The sequence below is a fragment of the Lactuca serriola genome, chromosome 6, assembly GCF_051521515.1.
Source record: "Lactuca serriola cultivar US96UC23 chromosome 6, Lser_US96UC23_V15, whole genome shotgun sequence".
NCBI lineage: Eukaryota > Viridiplantae > Streptophyta > Magnoliopsida > Asterales > Asteraceae > Lactuca > Lactuca serriola.
In genome coordinates this window covers 183360649-183378847 of record NC_136413.1, presented here as the reverse complement: position 1 = coordinate 183378847, position 18199 = coordinate 183360649, and the positions used below count along the sequence as shown (strand labels likewise).

Sequence of the window (18199 nt, the reverse complement as noted above, 5' to 3'; positions counted from 1 at the left end):
GGTCTCAAACAACCATAAAACCCCCAAATCTCATGACAAAATAGATCTAGATGCAAAGAAGGGAAAAGGGCAGCTTAATACCTCCAAGATGAACACAAACTGAAGTAGATCTCGAGCACACACTTCTCCCTTGAAGCAACCTTCTTGATCTTCAAGTTTCTCCCCAAAGTTTCCTTCCTCCCAAAGCTATTTCTCTCAATAATGGAAGCTCACACGAATTATAAGGTTTACAGGTCTTCTGGAGTGATATGGGGGCTGAGGGAGGGACATAACACCCTTTATATAGGATACAACTCCCGGAATTAGGGTTTTCCTCGCACAGACCAGACTCGTCGAGTCACCTTGGCCGACTCGCCGAGTCGGTCACTTACTCCTCGACCCGGATCCCGCTTCGACTCGCCGAGTCCCTCCTTGGACTCGCCGAGTCGACCCCTAAACTTAGGGTTTTCTTCCCTTTCTTGGTCTTCAAAACTTTGGGTGTTACAAAAGTATAACAATTAGAAAATAAAGAAACAAAATATGCAAAATTTTGAAATTTTTATGCAATTTTTATGAATGACCTAAATGAATTAGCCTAGATGCAACTATCTACAACCCAAATGCAATAAAAACAAAAGATAAGAAATACCTCACCCCAAGCTTAAAATGAAGCATTGTCCTCAATGCTTAGGATGAGAGTAAGGAAGGATCATACCGGGATCAAGATGGAGGAGGCCCACGAGAACGATATGGAAGCAACATTTTCTTATGAATTTCTTGTCCGCCTAAATACACATGGATGAAAGCTTGGTCGCACAAAGGAGGCAGATGCAATGACTCAAAATTTTCTTATGAAGTGGCATATTTGCGCGGGTACCCTCGCAAACTTTGCGCGGGTACCCTCGCAAACTTTGCGCGGGTGGGGGGCAGCCGCGCAAATAAAGAATTAACATCATTGGTCTCGCAAAGAAAAGGAAGGATTTGGTCTTGGCCGTGCGAAAATATGCGAGGGTGGAAGGCATTCACGCAAGTAAGTTGCGAGGGTGGGAGTCGGTCGCGCAAACATTTGCGTGGGTGAGGAACCGGCCGCGCGCAACAATCAGATTGCATTCCATGTGGGGGTAATTTAGAATTCGGAATCTGCGTGGTTGGGGGTCGGTCGCGCAACGGCTACGCGGGTACCCGCGCAAAGTGCAGTTTTTGGCATTTTTCAAACTTCACCAAGATCATTGCTAGACTTCAATATGCTTATTTTTAGACCAACTTCAAGCTTAGAAACACCCAAAACTTCAAGTGGAGATTATTTATTTACAATGCATTTATTTAACGTCTTTGCCAAGACATAACTCCGCTCCAGTCAACCTTCGTAAATCAGAGTTTCCAATGTTATGTTGTCGAATTCTCCCATGTCAAAGACTTCATAAAATGGTTTCAAACGGCGCTCATTCACTTTGAGTATTTGATTTGTTTCCAAACTCTTAATTTCAAACGCACCGTGATCAAACACTTTTATAACAATAAAAGGTCCGTGCCATCAAGATCGCAACTTTTCCGAGAATAGCTTTAAGTGTGAATGATAAAGAAGAAATTTTTGACCCGGAATAAAGTGTTTTTGGGTTATGTGCTTGTCATGAAATGCCTTTTTCTTCTCTTTGCACCTTTTAATTATCTTCTTCTTGATCACTTCCATCATTGGATGATTCAATCTTCTTTGAGCTTCCCTCTTAGGCTTACAATCATCTGCCATGAGTATCTTGTTTGTGCATACATTAGGGCTTATCTCGTTTATTGGCTCAATCACATCAACCCGATACAATGGAGAAATGTTGCTAAGGTACCTCATTGCTTCAAAGATGTTGAAGTGAATTGTTTCTCCATTAAACTCCATAGTTATCTTTCCTTTATGGACATCAATGATTGTGTGAGCGGTATGCATGAAAGGTCTTCCAAGGAGGATCATAGATGACTTGGATGGAGTCTTCTCTTCAAGGTCAGTGACATAGAAGTCCGCGGGAAATACTAGTTGATTGACTTGCACTAGTACATCTTCTAACACGCCTCTTGGAAATACACTTGACTTGTCCGCTAATTGAATTATCACTCCGGTTTCTTCCAAAGGTCCAACATTGAGAGATTGAAAAACCAAGTAGGGCATCACATTTATTGAAGCTCCAAGATCTAGCATTGCACTTTCAACATGTAAATCACCAATTGTGCATGGAATAGCGAACATTCCCGGGTCCTTGCATTTGGGTGGTAACTTCTTTTGGATAACCGCAGACACATTTGCATTGACTTGAATCTTTTCATTCGCCTTAAATGTCCTCTTATTGGTGCATAAATCCTTAAGGAATTTGGCATAGCGTGGTATTTTCTTGATTGCATCCAATAAGGGAATGTTGATTTAGACTTTGCGGAAGGTTTCAAGAAATTCTTTTTCATCCTCATTTCTCTTCGATGAAGCCAAACGGGATGGGAATGGTGGTGGTATAACCAATGTTTTGACATTCTTGTTGGAAGAGTCGGGTTGATCAACGTTTGGCACAACCGGTTCCTTTGGAGGAGTTACAACTTTCGAAGGTTCCACTATAATAACTTCATCTTCGTCTTCTCTTGAGACTCTCTTAGGGTTACTTTCTCCAACTGTTTTCCCACTTCGCAAAGTGATTGCACTCACATTGGGGTTCTTCTCAGTTTGAGATGGAAGTTTACCCCTTTGTTCCATCTTGTTGAGAGCGGTGGCCAAGTCTCCAATTTGTGCTTGAATGTTGGAGAAGGTGTTCTTGGTTTCTTGTTGAAATTGGGTTTGACTTTGAGCAAGAGAAGTAACAAGTTCTTGAACGCTAATTTGATGGTTACCACTTGATTGGCCTTGTTGTGGAGGTTGTTGGTAGTTTGGAGGGTGAGAAGAAGGTTGTGGATATGTAGGTTTTTGAGAGGGGTATTGTGGATGTTGAGGTCTCATCAAAATATTTGGTGGGTTTTGATTTGGTGGATATGGATTGTGTGGGTTGTTCCTCCAATTTGGGTTGAAATTGTTTTGAAATCCCATGGGTCTTGGTTGACCTTGATATCCTCCCATTGCATTCACATCTTCCGGTTCATTACTATGTGAGGGACACTATCCGTATAATGCCCCGTCATTGCACAAATGCTACACACCATCAATTGTTGACCACTTCCCACCACCATTTAACTTAGCACATTAGTCAAATCCAAGAGCTTTGATTCCAAGTGTTGAGTGTTGCTAACTTCACCAACCACTTGTGGAGAATTTCTCTTCATTTCATTTCGGGTTCCAAAGTTTCGTTGATTTTGAGAAATTGTTCCAAAAAGGGATCTTATCTATTAGGGTGTCTTGTTGAAGATGTCACCACCACTTGAAGCATCAATAATCCTCCTATCTTTTTCATTCATTCCCTCATAAAATTGTTGAAGAAGTAGTTGTTCGGGAATGTTGTGTTGAGGGCAACTTGTACACAAAGTTGTTGAATCGCTCCCAAAAATTATGAAAAGTCTCATTCTCCCCTTGACGAATCCCCAAAATGTCACTTCTTTGACTTGATATCCGAGAGGTAGGATAGAACTTGCTATTGAAGGCCTTGAGTAACTCTTCCCATGTGTGAATAGATCCCGGTGGCAAGTTGAATAACCATTCTCTAGCTTTATCTTCCAAGGTGAGTGGGAAGACGATTAGCTTGAAATCATCCAATGTCACATTTTCGGGCAACATGCTAACACATATCATGTGAAAGGACTTCAAATGCATTTGAGGATCTTCTCTATCCAAACCATGTAACTTGGTAAGTTGATGTATGAAACTTGACTTCAATTCAATTCCCCGGCGGTTTGCGGGATAAACAATACCAAAAGGTGTGTGAATAACATCCGTCTCCATCATTTGTCTAAGTGTCAACTCTTGAGGGGGATTGGGTGGGTTGGGGTGATTGGGATATTGTTGCATGTAATTGGGATATTGTTGGTAGGGTGGGTATTGGTGGTTCATTTGTGGTAGATAAGGTTGGTAGTTAGGGTATTGGTGATAAGGGAGTTGTTGTGGTGGATACATTGGGGGTTGATGCATTGGAGGGTGTTGGTAATTAGGTGGATTTGGGTAATGTACTTGTTGTTGAACTTGAAAGGCATTGTTTTGAGGTTGGTTGTTTTGGTGGAAGTTTTGGTTTTGTGGTTGGTAATTGGGTTGGTTTTGAGGAGGGGCTTAATTCCAAGGTGGCATATCAATGAGAGGTTCTTGTTGTTGTTGTCTTGGTGGTTGGGGTGGGGTATTGGTGTCTTGATTGTTTGGGTTTGGGTTTGGGTTAGGATTGTGAGGTGGAGTGTGATTCATGGCTATATAGTTTTCAAAAGGAATGTCTTCAAAGGATTGACCAACAATTGGAGAACTCGGTTCGGTGTCGGTATCACTTGAAGTATGAACTTGATCTTCTATGTTGATTAGTGGAGAAGAGGAAGAAGCTTGAACGAGTTGTTGTTGCTTTGCTTGTTTGGCTAACTTTTTCAATCTTTTTGCTTCTTTTTCAATTTCTGGATTGTAGAGTAGTTCACCGGTTCTTGTAAACCTAGGCATAAACAATCAAATAACAATAACCAATTTCCCCGGCAACGGCGCCAAAACTTGATGCGATGTCAAGCCAACCAAGCAAATTACACCCTTTGTTTGCAAATAAAACGTAATATAATGGTAAAAAGGGGTATCGATCCTCGGGGAAATGGTTGGATTCATTCACTAATGCAATCCAAAAGAACTAGTGTAATTAAACTAATTAACTACAATTAGACTAAAAAAGGGGGGGGGGGTGTTTGATTACTTGAAAACTAAAAAAAACGTGAATAATTAAAAATCTTGCAATTAAGCAAGTTGATGAGATGCTCAAAGATTGGGAATAATTGGTTAACTATGGCAATTCAACACAATGAACATTTATGTGTTTATCATTAGGATCTAATACAAAGCTTATCCTTCATCCCAAATTGGTTATAGCAATCATGAAGCATGAGATGCCAAGATTCCTCATAGGTAGTATGGAGGTTGGGGAAGCCCACAACACACCTTCTTAATTAAGATCAAGGGTCAATTGAAGCAATTGATCCCAAGAAATCAATTAGCCTTAAGAATGAAGGAATCCCCAATTCCTAGAGGGTGTCAAATGCTTACACATCCATAAAGGAGTTATGATTCATAAGCTATAGATGATTTCTACCATCATAAAGCTTTTGTTCTAGATAAATTCAATGATCCAATGCAAAATCAAATAAACAAATCAACAATTGCTCATTCAATTCCTAAGCTCATGATCAAAGCATCAAATAAGCATAAGAATTGCAAACTAGAATCATAAACATGGAATAAATTGATAATCAACATAAATCCTTCAAAACCCACAAAAATTCATTGGTTTTCAGCCAAAGTCAACCAAATAAGAGTATTAGCCACTCATGGCAACAAAGTAACAAGAACAATAATCTAATTGCATAAAGAAACTACCTAAGATTTGGAAAGATGAAAGGAAATGTTTTCTAGCTCCAAAATCGCCTCTTGCAGGTCTCTAATGGTGAAAAATCGTCAATGTGCCTCTAGATCTGATCCCCCAAGGTTATGGTGTGCCAAATGACCAAAATGCCCAAACTGGGCAGTTGCGCGGGTACCCGCGTGACGAAAATTCCACCCGCGCAAACGCTGGCGTGTTGCCATTGGTCCACCCTTCCACTACCAAAGATTCCTTTGGTCCCCCCCCCCCCCCCCTTGTCCATGTAATTTGAATCCACCAATCATCATTTAGCTACCAAATGGATGCTCCAAACCCAAAATTAGAAATTTATGATCCACCTTCACAAGCCCAAATAATCCAAGCCATCAACTTTAAAAACCCAATTCTTCTTCTTTGATTCCGCCAAGCCCAACAATGCATCGGGAGCCCACTAAGCCGTCTTCACTCTAATCCACAATCACAAAAAGCTCCAAAATCCTGCAAAATTCCTCATGCAACATAACAAGTCCCCGATACGATCCATGATAAAGAAATTAATTAAAATACAATGCAATACTAATAAAAAACTAAAAATATAAAATAAACTAATAAAAAGAAAGAAATAAAATAAGCTATCAAATGCACTTCGTTACTGAATAATCTCCTAGAAAATGGATTTGATGTGATTTGATTTTGTTCATATTCCTACAGGATGATATGAAGTGTACATAGGCTATGTTAGGTTTCTGTTCCAATGGTTACTCGACAACTGTCTTGATGACATGGAATTCATGGTTGAGAAGTTCGATAAAAACGCCATTAATCGTTTGAAAATGGTTGCTTCTACACATTTCATACGGCTTTCCTACACAATAACAGTGACGATTCTTGAAGAAGCTGTTTCAAAAGGCCACAAATTTGAGAACAAAGTAGAATGGGGAATTGATTTGGCATGTGAACACGAAAACTAGTCTTTTTTTTCTTTTAATAAGCCTAATGTTAATTCTCATAGTGAAAAACTAAGTGGATTCATTTTAAAGATGGACTATTAATACGTATTTATTTCATCGCTTTCTCAAACTGCAAATTGGGTCTATATGGTTTGGAGTTTTCTTTTTTGGATTCGATCTAAAATGTTTAAAGTTGCACAGAATGTTCCTATACCCCCTCGTTTCAGTACACAAAAAAGAGAAAGGAGAAAAATGTTGAGATGGATATTAATTAGGATCAATCTTTACTTATTACCTTTCTATAGTATTTGATTTGAATATATACAACTTAGTATAAGTATGTGATGTAATTGCTTCAATCACTCGATACTTAAAATTATCATGTTACCAAAACGAAGCATGTATATCCTCCATGCATAGCTCTATCATTAAGATGATGAATGAAGGTGGTGCGAATTCTTGATTACAGGGAATCCACCATAGATGTTACGTTGTTACACTTTCTCACGAGACAGCAGATCACCCATGACGAAACTTTGTGTGAGACAATCTTCTACATGATGTCGACAAAACAAGATGACAAATGTATTATTTGCCAAAAATAAAGTAGGTTTCATTGATGGCTTAATTCACATGCCAGATGAAAGATCACCATATTGAATGAACAAAAACAAGGCAATGTTGTGGTAAGAGAATGGCTTATTAGTGTAATGGATAAGGAGATTAAACATAAAAATTGAAAAACTAAACTGTAATTAAATTAACTGATGTATTTATAACCAAACCATTACAGAATAAGTGAAAATGGTGATGTGGTTTTTGATTTCCATTAACCAAATATAAATCAAAGACAAAATTGCAAGAATGGCCCCTGTGGTATGCCAAAACTAGCATGTTTGGGCCAAAACGGTTTGGGCTAGCATAAATGGTCCAAAAGTTTCATTTTCTTGCGATTTTGGTCCAATTTTGTTTACACTTTTTTGTAAAGACGATTTTGCCCTTGTTATTTAATTTTTTATTTTTCTTTTATTACCAACAATTAGAAAACATTTAAAAATAAAACAAAAATAAAATACTCTCTCTCTCTCTCTCCCTCCTCCCCCCCCCCCCCCCCCGTCTCTGTGGGTTTGTTCTTCAAAACTCAAGAACACACATATTTATGAAAAAAACACACACTTTAACTTTTATGGCTTTGTTCTTCAAAATACATACACATACACACACTCAAGACCACATATAAACGTTCTCTTATAAACACATACACACTCAAGAATATTCCTTGAAATCGTTCCGAAAATGAGAATCACACACAAAATATGGGTTTGTTCTTGAGTTTGTCCCTAGGTTTGTTCTTGAGTTCCAGAAACGAAAATCAAAATCATTCAATTCGTCCTTCGAGAACTGTATGTGCGTCGAAGAACAAAATATATTTGAATCAAGGATTATATCCAAAACATTCTCAGATCGATGCAATCAACTCTCCTTCTCAAATGGACCAGGGGCGGATCTCACGTCTAGTTTACACACACAAATGGAGCAGTGAATCTACTAATACCCCCCACTACCATCACTGCTTCTTCATCTCCGGTCATTTCTCAGCTTCAGGCTCAGGTCATGGCTACTCGAGCAACTGGCATTGATGCCGACGATAATGACCTTGACTTCTGATTTGCTCCTCCCTCTATAAACATAAGGCCTCCCGTTAATGCTTACATCATCGCAAAGAAACAACTTTAGCCTTCAAAATAAGAACCGATGTCTGCACCTTTCTTTCCCTTTCACACAGTTTCAAGAACAAAAGTGCTTCTCCAACCACCGCCGCCTAGCAATCAGTAGCCGAAAACCCTAGCAGTCAATTGTCGCCATCATTCCGATGAACGCTAGGGTTTTAAACGGTGAGGTCGTCGGAGAATGAGAGACAAATTGATTGTTTTCTTGTTCGTCGATGTTTGGTTTGCAGAGGTGAAGTGGGGTGATCTCCGATCTTTGGTTGATGTTCGCTTAGGGGTTTGTTTCTTTGAGAGCTTTATGGTTAAGGTAGCAGTGGCGGTTGAGGTTAGGAGGGTGGAGACATTGGATCAATAACCACAAGAAAGATCAAATATGAATACACACATCAATTCACACACATAAACCTAGAAAAGACACGCCCTTCTAGTCTTCTTGATCTTTCCTCACTTGAATGGGTCTTCACATCTCTTTCTGATTCTTAAATGGAGTTGAGTTTACTCGATTTTTACAGGAGAGAAAGAGGGGGGAGAGAGAGAGAGTATTTTATTTTTGTTTTATTTTAAATGTTTTTTAATTTTTGGTAATAAAACAAAATTGAAAAATTAAATAACAGGGGCAAAATCGTCTTTACAAAAAAGTGCAAACAAATTGGACCAAACTCGCAAGAAAATGAAACTTTTGGACCATTTATGCTAGCCCAAACCGTTTTGGCCGAAACATGCTAGTTTTGGCATACCACAGGGACCATTCTTGCAATTTTGTCTAAATCAAATTGTCATGTTTCATTTTATATTGTAAAACCCTCATGACATAATGGATACTTCAAAAATATGAGACAAAAGTGCAAGAATGGTCCTTGTGGTATGTCGAAAATTGTCAATTTGGTCCAAACAAGATTAGACTAGCACCAGTGCTCTAAAAGTTTGATTTTGTTGCGAGTTTTGTCCAAAATTTTAAAAAACTTTATATAAAGACATATTGTCCCTTGGTATTTTCCCCTTTCTTTTTTTTTTAATTACTTTTCCTTTTTTTCTAATTAAAAATAAAAGACAAAAAAAACACACCACCACTACCCCACACCTTATATCCCTAACATAGTTGACAATGCATGGGGCACACTTTGTGTCCTTAGGGGTGCATCTTGATGCCCAAAGGGATCCTCACACTAAAGCTTCATGAGGATGCTCCAAAATGCCTCTAAATGCTTCAACTTTGATTCCAAATACTTAAGTCATATTTTAACAATAAGTGATTTATTTTGCGTAACTTATACTGTTTATGAGATATGACACTTAAGTCTCCCCGTTGTATTTGTTTACCTCTTTTGTAGAACAATGTGTTCCAAAGCCACATATCGAAAGGATATAATACATATAAAACATTAACTTTACAGCTTTCTGAGGTACAACCTTGAACATGACATTAGTGTCTTAGCTCTTCGTGCTTCCCATAGGCTTTTATTATTATTATTAAAGAGAGTTAGAGGGAAGTACAAAAGTGTAACATCCCAAAACTCATACTTTTTAATAACTAAACCATTCACTCCATTTCATTAAAAAAAAAAGATCATTGTAGTAATAGAAGTAGTATCCAAAATAAACATCAAAATATCATAAAAACAAAAGTGTGGAATCTCCAGTAGATGCGATGCAATCATGTATGGCCCTTCCTCTTGTTATAAGAAGTACTTGAAACATTTAAACTTAAAACCATAAGCACAAAGCTTAGTGGGTTCCCCAAAATACCACATACAACATACATAAACTAACAAGTCTATTTCAACCCATGTGAATGATGTGGTCCTCCTACAGTCTTACAATCACTTTCTTTGTGGCAGTCTTTCCTGCTATGGTCCTCTCATAGTCTTTCATGCAAAAGTCATGGTCCTCCCATGGTCTTTCATACAGTTTCCATGGTCCTCACATGGTCTTTCATGCAAAAGTCACAAAGACAATCTTCGCATACAACATAGTATAGTGAGAAGACTCACCTCGCAAATCAAAGTAGACTACACGAACGCTCGAAAGACATAAGGCTGGTACTATACACCACCTAACAGTAATCAAAGGGTCAAGCCTCATTTTACCATCTAAAACTATCAGGTCGACCAAAAGTCAACTAGGTCAAAAGTCAACGGTCAACAGTCAAAGTCAACTCGACAACCACCACGCCATGGCAAGGCCCTTGCCATGTTGTGGTCTACTTCAATCAGAAAAGCGATAGATCAGTCCACCACGCCGTGGTCGGCACATGGCCATGCAATGGGGATGTTGATTGCTCCAAAATTCCATTAAGTCCTTAATTAGCTAAGTCATTTGCTCAAACTTTCTAGAAGGCTTCTTGACACCCTAAAGGCTCATAAAAATCCTAACTTATGGACATACATGTCTAATGCATGTCATGCACCCAAGCTACGTCAAATGGTAAGAAAAGTGGCATTAATCCTTTGTATGGCCCCAAACCACACCTATGTTCTAGATTTGAAAGTTGGAACACTCCAGGGACATTCAAGGTTGATAAAGTTGCAAGTTTTACTTGGATTTCATCCATAAACTCCAACCAAAACCGTAAAAAAAGACTCAATATGCCATAAAATGCTATATCTATGAAATCAAAGCCATCACGCAGGGAATTTGAACACTTACAAAGGTCCTGGAGATGCTCAACGAGGTTGGGATGGTGCTTGCTTGTTGATCTCTAGCTTAAAAGTTCATTTCTTCTTCCTTCAAAGATAAAAAAAAACCATCAAATGAAGCTCAAAATGGAGAGAGATGGATTAGGGTTAGGATAAGAGTGTTTATGGACTGATGAAGGTTGAGGGTGGTCGAAACCCTTGCCCTCACATCCTTTATATAGAGACCAAAGCTCGAAACTTAGGGTTTTGTGCAAATAGCGGTGCCACACGTTGTATCATTTAACCACCACGACGTGGCGACGTGCCACCACCACGCTGTGACAAACGAAGCACCACGTTGTGGGGAGGCAAATTCAACTCTTAACGCAAAATAGTTTCAAAGAATAAGACTCGCTTTCCTTGTGTTCTTCTCCGACGCTCGCCAGATACATCACCCATCCCGATATCCTTTCCTTCTATTAATCAAATTGGCTTTAACCGGTGAAAAATAGGGTTGGTGGCATTGGCTAAAAAAAGAGAGAGAGTGAGCCTTGAGGTACACTCACTTCTACATTTTTGTTTAGGTTTTCGAGATTCTCAATCGTCTTTTTTTAGTGTGGTGACTTGTGAGATTTAAACTTAAAGTTATTCATTTTGGAATGCTGCCTAATTCCCAAATTATCACAGCTACTAGAACTAATGAACATTTGTGGCAAATAGTACAATCATTACAATACTCTAAATCCTCATTCTAGATTGCTTGTGGGTAAAAAAATTGAAGCAACAACAATAAACAATCACGTAACAAACTAACAATCCCACTTCATCAACCATGGTTTGTAGTTTTCTCCATTCATGGATTTAGATATTTGTATTGTCTAGACTAAAAAGACAAGCTTTCAATTCCACAAAAAAGAAACAATGATAACTTTCGTTTTTGTGGTATTTAAAGTTTTACGTGCGACAAGATAGAGATCATAATCTCAACCTAATAGATGATGATATTAGATAATCATATCCATGTTTAATTAGGTATAGGATATAGTAATTTCATTGCAAAGTAGTTTATTTATTTATTTTTAAAATAAATAATTCTCTAAATCCAACTCAATTTGGCGATGTGTTGTCGTGTAAAAACCCGATTCAACGCAATTCCTTTCGACAAGGATTCACCTTCACCCCCAAATCAAATGCAATGAACGCGCTTACAACCTGGTATCGCTTGTTGTTTTCCAATCAATTCTAGAATTTTCAGTTCATTCTTCCACTTCAACTTCCAGATCCAAAAACAAACCCTAAATTCTATTCAACGTTCATCGCCTCAATTTACTCCAATTGCTTATTCCAATTATCACAAATCAAGTAAAGAATTCCATCGCTCTATGCTTTTGTATTGATCGTTTAATCACTTAGAAAGTTGAAACTGTAGAATAGTTTTTTTTTTCTTTTCATTTTGCTGCATTCGAATCTGATTATTGGAACGAAAGCGATGGCAAGATATGGAATATAATACTGTTTAGATTGGATTACCTATGATCGATGGCTTCGATTCGGAGAACACTTTCGCCGTATCAGGATCGTTCGCATCAAAATGGAGGGAATGTTAGTCCGTTTTCAGTGAATTCACCCTCGCATAAGCTTAATTCCACCAGTAGATTCGCCTTGGGAGTTCGGAGATTTATAGGAGGTGAAAAACATAGTCTTCCTCGGAAAGGTTTTCGAACGTGGAAGAGATCGATTTATAGTTGCTTATCGTTTTTCTTGGTAGGGTTTTTGTTAGGTTTGGCACCGTTTGGGGAATTCGAAGATGTTAGGACTCCCGATTTTTCATTTGAAGTCAACCGCCCTCCGATCCTAGATGTGAAGGAGGATATTGTGGTAGATAAGGTGGAGTTAGCTGTTGTGAAAAGAGAAAACGTGAAGGAGAGGTTTGATTATGTTGCTAGGAAACAGGTCATTGTTGTGACACCAACTTATAATCGAGCTCTTCAGGCTTATTATTTGAATAGACTGGGTCAAGTTCTTAGGCTTGTACCTCCTCCAGTTCTTTGGATTGTTGTGGAGATGAATGTGGCTTCTACAGAAACTGCAGATATTCTTAGGGGAATGGGAATTATGTATCGGCATTTGGTATGCACCAAGAATCTTACCAATATAAAGGATAGAGGTGTTCACCAGCGGAATACAGCACTTGAACACATTGAGCACCATAAGCTTGATGGAATCGTCTATTTTGCAGATGATGATAATATCTATTCACTTGAATTGTTCGATACTTTGAGAGAAATCAGGTACTTTGTTTGCTATTGTTAGTTATCTCTTATTGTTCTATTGCTAAACCATTATCTTGTGAGTATGTGTGATTGTGATTGTGATTACTTTTGGGCATTAATCCCTAAGATGTTTCTATTCGTTTACTTTGCTGATTGCAGCCGTTTTGGCACATGGCCAGTTGCAATGCTTGCACAGAGCAAAAACAAGGCAGTTTTGGAAGGTCCTGTATGCAATGGCAGCCATGTAATTGGATGGCATACAAATGAAAAAAGTAAAAAACTTCGAAGATTTCATGTTGATATGTCAGGATTTGCATTCAACAGCACTATCTTGTGGGACCCAAAGAGATGGCAAAAACCCATTTCACCTTCAATTCGTCAATTAGACACCATTAAAGAGGGATTCCAAGTATGACATCACATCATATATATTCTTTTTCAAATCAACATTCACTTAAATGTTTGTTTTTTTATGGTATTATTCTGGGATTTCAGGAGACTACTTTTATAGAACAGTTGGTGGAAGATGAGAGTCAAATGGAAGGTACCCCATTTGGGTGTTCTAAAATCTTGAATTGGCATCTTCATTTGGAAGCTCGTGAAGTGGGGTACCCTAGAGGCTGGTTGCTTCAGAAGAATCTTGATGCTGTTCTCCCTATTGAGTAAAAGGCAATGAATGTCACCTCAAAAAAAGGAGCCGGAAAGAGGTATGTCTTAAGTTTCATTAAACTTCATTGCATGCTTGTTGTGTGTTTGATACTTTGATATGATCAATGATGGAATGGAATCACACATGAATGGAATGAGTAATTACATTCAAGACTCATTAAATATCATTGAATGTTTGGTGTTTGTTTGGCTTTGGTACGATGGAATGGAATCATAAATGAATGGAATGAGTCATTACATTCCATTGTCATGTTTATTACATCATTCTACTTTATATTTAACCTTAAAAAAGTTATCCAATCATAGCATTGTACTTTAAATTTTTTCTTATTATGAAATTTTTTTTCTTTAAAAATCTACCCAATTATAGCTGTAACAAATTATTTTTGCTGTTATGTGACAGTTAAAAATTGGTTTTTGACAGTTATCAGTTTCCACAAAGAAAAGCAGCTCTGCCTTTTTTTTAGAAGCAGTGCAAAGAAGGAAGGGAGACAAAAGGACACACATTATTTCAAATTTGGTATTAAGTTCTGTTTCTGTATGATGCTTATTCTTTTACTATATGAGAGGGGCAATTGCCTTTTTGTGAAAATTCTTTTTTTTTTCTTTTTTTTTTTTTTTGGAAGATGGGTATCTTGAAATGTGGTAGAGTTGTTTTGTTTTTGTACTTAAAAAAAATGTAGACTTTTGAAATCTTGTTAATTCAGTATACTTTCTTTATTCATGGGTTTTGATTTTGAGTTGTTTCTTTTGTTTATGCAATGGTTTTTGTTAATTCAGTAACTAATATTTCTCTCATAATCTTCCTCCAAAATTGGAAGGATTTATCAATACATGTTTGTTTCCTAATCTTCATTACCTTTATTTCTAACTCAAGAACACCAACATGGGGTACATGAAACACCTGTAATGTAGTATTATAATGAAGAGTTAGGAGTAGTAGAATACAAAACTTGATATTGTAATCAAGAATTAAGAACGTGAAGAATAAGGAAAAAAAAATCACATATTAGTTTCTAATCACGAAGACTAAAAACAATCCATTATTGAACGTGATTCAGATTCAGACTCTGTTTCATTTTTATATTTTTAAACATTTAAATTAAAAAAAAAAAAAAAAAAAAAAAAAAAACAGAACTCATGTACACAAAGAGTTCTTACTTTGACATATAGCCTTCTTTATAAAGTCTTATGAAAATGTTTTTAACATGACAAATGATACAACATACATTTTTTTTTTTGATATCTACATTGTATTAGTTTTACGTTTTGACTTGAGCATTGTATTTTCCAACTTTATTCAACGTTGACATTTTCATTATTGTTTCAATGACACAAAAGACACTACACTTATTTTTTGACTTTGACACTATTTTCCAAATTTTCTTATAAAAACATTATGTTTTTATTTTTTTTCCGACATCATATTTTCCAACTCTACATGGCAAATCAGATGGTGGGGAAATGGTCAAAAGTTTCACTATTTGCTTTAAAACAAAAAAATAATACAATGTCAAAATCAAAAAATAAATTAAAAACACAATGCCTTTTATATCATTTCCTTGTTTAATAATTTTGTTTTGTAAATAATAAATCCAATCATTATAACTAAAATATTGTTTTAAATTTACTTTGTAATGGTCTATTCCATTCCCTTATGAATCTCAATCAAGAAAAGGAGCTATATTTTATGATGAGTGTATCAAACTATCAATATTATTTCTATATTGCAAACAAACAAAATACTTTCATTATGTTTAATGCTCAATTGCTAGTTTCATTTACATATCCATACAAAAAGATATATCAAGATGGATAAAAACATCATATATCTTGCTTTATGCATCATAATTTAAAACATGATTAATCCCCTTCCCTAGTGTAATTGATAACATGTCAACAACTTGCAATTACTTCATAAATAAGCTTTAAATTCTTATTCAAACACCAATAAATACTTGAAAACAACAAAAGAAACTCAAATATATCCTTTGAATCCTTTTTCTCATTCCAAATCAATCAATGGAAAACAAACAAAAATTATACTAGTACTTTTTAGGATAATAATAAAAAAAAAAAAAACAAATTGTAGTAAATATACTTTTTAAAGATAATACAATACGAATAACACAAGAATCATCCTAATCTTGCTTCTCTTCTTAGAACCTGTGCCAAAAAGCAAAATAATTCACACTACATTTCAATAACATAATTTTTAAAATAATACTTCACATATATATAAATAAATAAATAAAAACCTCTTCAGCAAATTTGATTAAAATGGTGGTCCGAGGGCGTTGTTGACCATCCACAGGAACAAAATGAGCGGTAACAACAGCCGGGAAGCCAGCATTATCCAACACTCCCTTCAAACAGAACAAAAAAAGGGCAAATTTGTAAATTGTCAGAACTTAATGTGCAAAATCTTATTTACTAACTTTCTCTATTAAGTCGTTCTTTCTGTATTAAGTATTAAAAAAAAAAAGGAAATAACATCTTACCCTTACTACCCCTGCAACAAAAGCACCACAATTGAAGGATCCCATGTCTTTTGGAACAGAAATAAATCTATAAATAATTAAAAAAAAAAAAAAAAAAAAATCGATGAGAAAAGAAAATTGTGATATTAATAAAAGGAAAAGAGAAACTTACCTGTTTACTAGAAGCTCCTTTTCACTAATCATATATTCATCTTCGTGTTCAGTGCCTTTTTCAAGTGAATCAGCTACCTAAATGTGGTGGTTGAATTTTGCATAAATTGTTTTTTTTTAAAAAAAAAAAAAAAAGAAATGGCAACAAACCTTTCCAAATAAAACCTTCCATACAGTACTATGTATAAAAGACAAAATGCCCAACAGCCGTGTCTCCCTTCTATTACCCTGCATCATTAAAAATAAAATTAAAGGGGAAAAAAAAAAAGCTAAAAAAACAGATCAAGTGTTTGTTACAATGATTGCTTTATTTACAAAAGAGTAGATTGTTATTTAAATAGTAGGTGTGTAATTATATTTAGTATGTTAAATATTTATGAAATTTGGAAGAAGAAAAAAAAGAAAAGACCAATCTGACCTTTTCTCTATTGCAAAGTAGTTCAAGTACTCGTGTCCCAACAGCATAGCCAGCATCCTCCAATCTGATCACATAAAATTAGTTGAAAGAAAGTTGATGTTATAAGAAAAGTTTTATTGATTTTTGATATTATACTAAAATACAGTTTTTTTTTTTTTTTTTACTTATGGACATGACTTAATGTGATTAGTTATATGTATGTAGGTGTTTCTTTTTGACTTAATAGAGAAAGTTAGGGAAATGAGGCATTTCCCATTGACATTGAGTCCTAACTTTTTACAAATTTGCCCTCATTCTTTTTTCCTTCTATCAATATTTTGATTTTCAATGTCAAACACAATATTATTAGAATGCAGAAATTGAGATAGATTTTATCATAAACTCCCACTAAGTAATTTCTAGTTGTAAGATAAATTTCAACTAAAACATATAAAATAAAGATTGGTTATCCCTTTCATGCCATTTGGTTTTGAAACTGAAAGGAGGACAAAGGGTTCTTCTCACAAATTGGAAAAAAAAAATGATATTTTTTTTCACAAAAAACATTAGATTGCAGATTGTAAGTTATGAATCATGATGATGATGGTATGATGAACTTGGAATTTATCGACTTTACCTTTTTTCTAGTTCTCCAATGTTGTCAACTTGTGTTTGATTGTACTGAACAAGTTCTGAAAATAAGTAAGCAAACGCACCCAAACTGACCTGCAAATCGAACACGAAATCTCTTCAAAACCCTAAAGGCAAAATACCCAAATCACAATCTTCTAATTCGACAATTATAAACATAATTGCAGCCAACATTTTCAACTGTGACACATGATCAAGAAAAAGAGTAGCCTGAAGTGCCCTTTTTTGGTCCTAAATCGTTTTCGATAATTATCCAGAAACCCTAGAAAAGGTTGATTTGAGATCTGGGGAGATGAGAAAGTAGAAGAAATGAAAGGGGAGAATATTAAAACCTCTTGTTTGCCCTTGCTAAGGGGCTTGTCGAGCACATTTGTGTACTGCTTGATCTTCCCAGCTCCGATCATCGTCTCCTTCTTTCTCGGACTCGACTCCGATTTCCGAGTAGTTTTCTGTTATAAATCGTTTTGATCGTGGGTTGCTATTTTGTTACAAGTATGTATTTTCAAGTTTATAATTTGGGCGTTGCCATTTTTTAGTATTTACTATTTACTCATGTTTTCTTTGAGTTAATTGCAAATATCCATTACTAATCTCCACAAAAACCTTTTCTTTTGCATTTTATAAAATGTGTCTTATACTCCTATTAATCGAACCATTACATTATATACATATTAATATGGGTGTTGTTTAGGAACAATATATTTTATGATGTTTAGAATTTTACCATAGTTTTTTGTAAAGGTTGGCAATTTTAATCCCTATCTTCCTCTAACCCTTACTTGGCGGTGATCGTCA

The 18199-nt window shown here is 36.1% G+C and overlaps 2 protein-coding genes across 2 annotated transcripts; one reads left to right on the top strand and one right to left on the bottom strand.

The window, feature by feature from the left end:
- The first annotated feature begins 11850 nt into the window (after nt 1–11850).
- On the top strand, nt 11851–14425 carry IRX9-L (Nucleotide-diphospho-sugar transferases superfamily protein). Its single transcript, XM_079005380.1, has 4 exons — nt 11851–13054; nt 13196–13445; nt 13532–13743; nt 14130–14425. The coding sequence occupies exons 1-3, from the start codon at nt 12303–12305 to the stop codon at nt 13700–13702; spliced, it is 1173 nt and encodes a 390-aa protein (XP_078861506.1). The 5' UTR covers nt 11851–12302; the 3' UTR covers nt 13703–13743; nt 14130–14425.
- A 1253-nt stretch (nt 14426–15678) lies between these two features.
- On the bottom strand, nt 15679–17892 carry LOC145057514 (uncharacterized). Its single transcript, XM_079005379.1, has 8 exons — nt 17737–17892; nt 17391–17479; nt 16775–16838; nt 16507–16584; nt 16358–16434; nt 16207–16273; nt 15964–16071; nt 15679–15871 (listed from the first exon to the last, which is right to left on the bottom strand). The coding sequence occupies exons 1-8, from the start codon at nt 17806–17808 to the stop codon at nt 15842–15844; spliced, it is 585 nt and encodes a 194-aa protein (XP_078861505.1). The 5' UTR covers nt 17809–17892; the 3' UTR covers nt 15679–15841.
- Between the last annotated feature and the right edge of the window lie 307 nt (nt 17893–18199).

What these genes read in the sequence shown, in the direction of transcription:
- IRX9-L (XM_079005380.1), top strand. Translation starts at nt 12,303, where the DNA reads ATGGCTTCGATTCGGAGAACACTTTCGCCGTATCAGGATCGTTCGCAT. An exon ending in GATACTTTGAGAGAAATCAG is followed by an intron (nt 13,055 to 13,195) that starts GTACTTTGTTTG and finishes TGCTGATTGCAG; the next exon opens with CCGTTTTGGCACATGGCCAG. An exon ending in CCATTAAAGAGGGATTCCAA is followed by an intron (nt 13,446 to 13,531) that starts GTATGACATCAC and finishes CTGGGATTTCAG; the next exon opens with GAGACTACTTTTATAGAACA.
- LOC145057514 (XM_079005379.1), bottom strand. Translation starts at nt 17,808, where the DNA reads ATGATCGGAGCTGGGAAGATCAAGCAGTACACAAATGTGCTCGACAAG. An exon ending in TTAGCAAGGGCAAACAAGAG is followed by an intron (nt 17,480 to 17,736) that starts GTTTTAATATTC and finishes TTCGATTTGCAG; the next exon opens with GTCAGTTTGGGTGCGTTTGC. An exon ending in TACTTTGCAATAGAGAAAAG is followed by an intron (nt 16,585 to 16,774) that starts GTCAGATTGGTC and finishes TTAATGATGCAG; the next exon opens with GGTAATAGAAGGGAGACACG.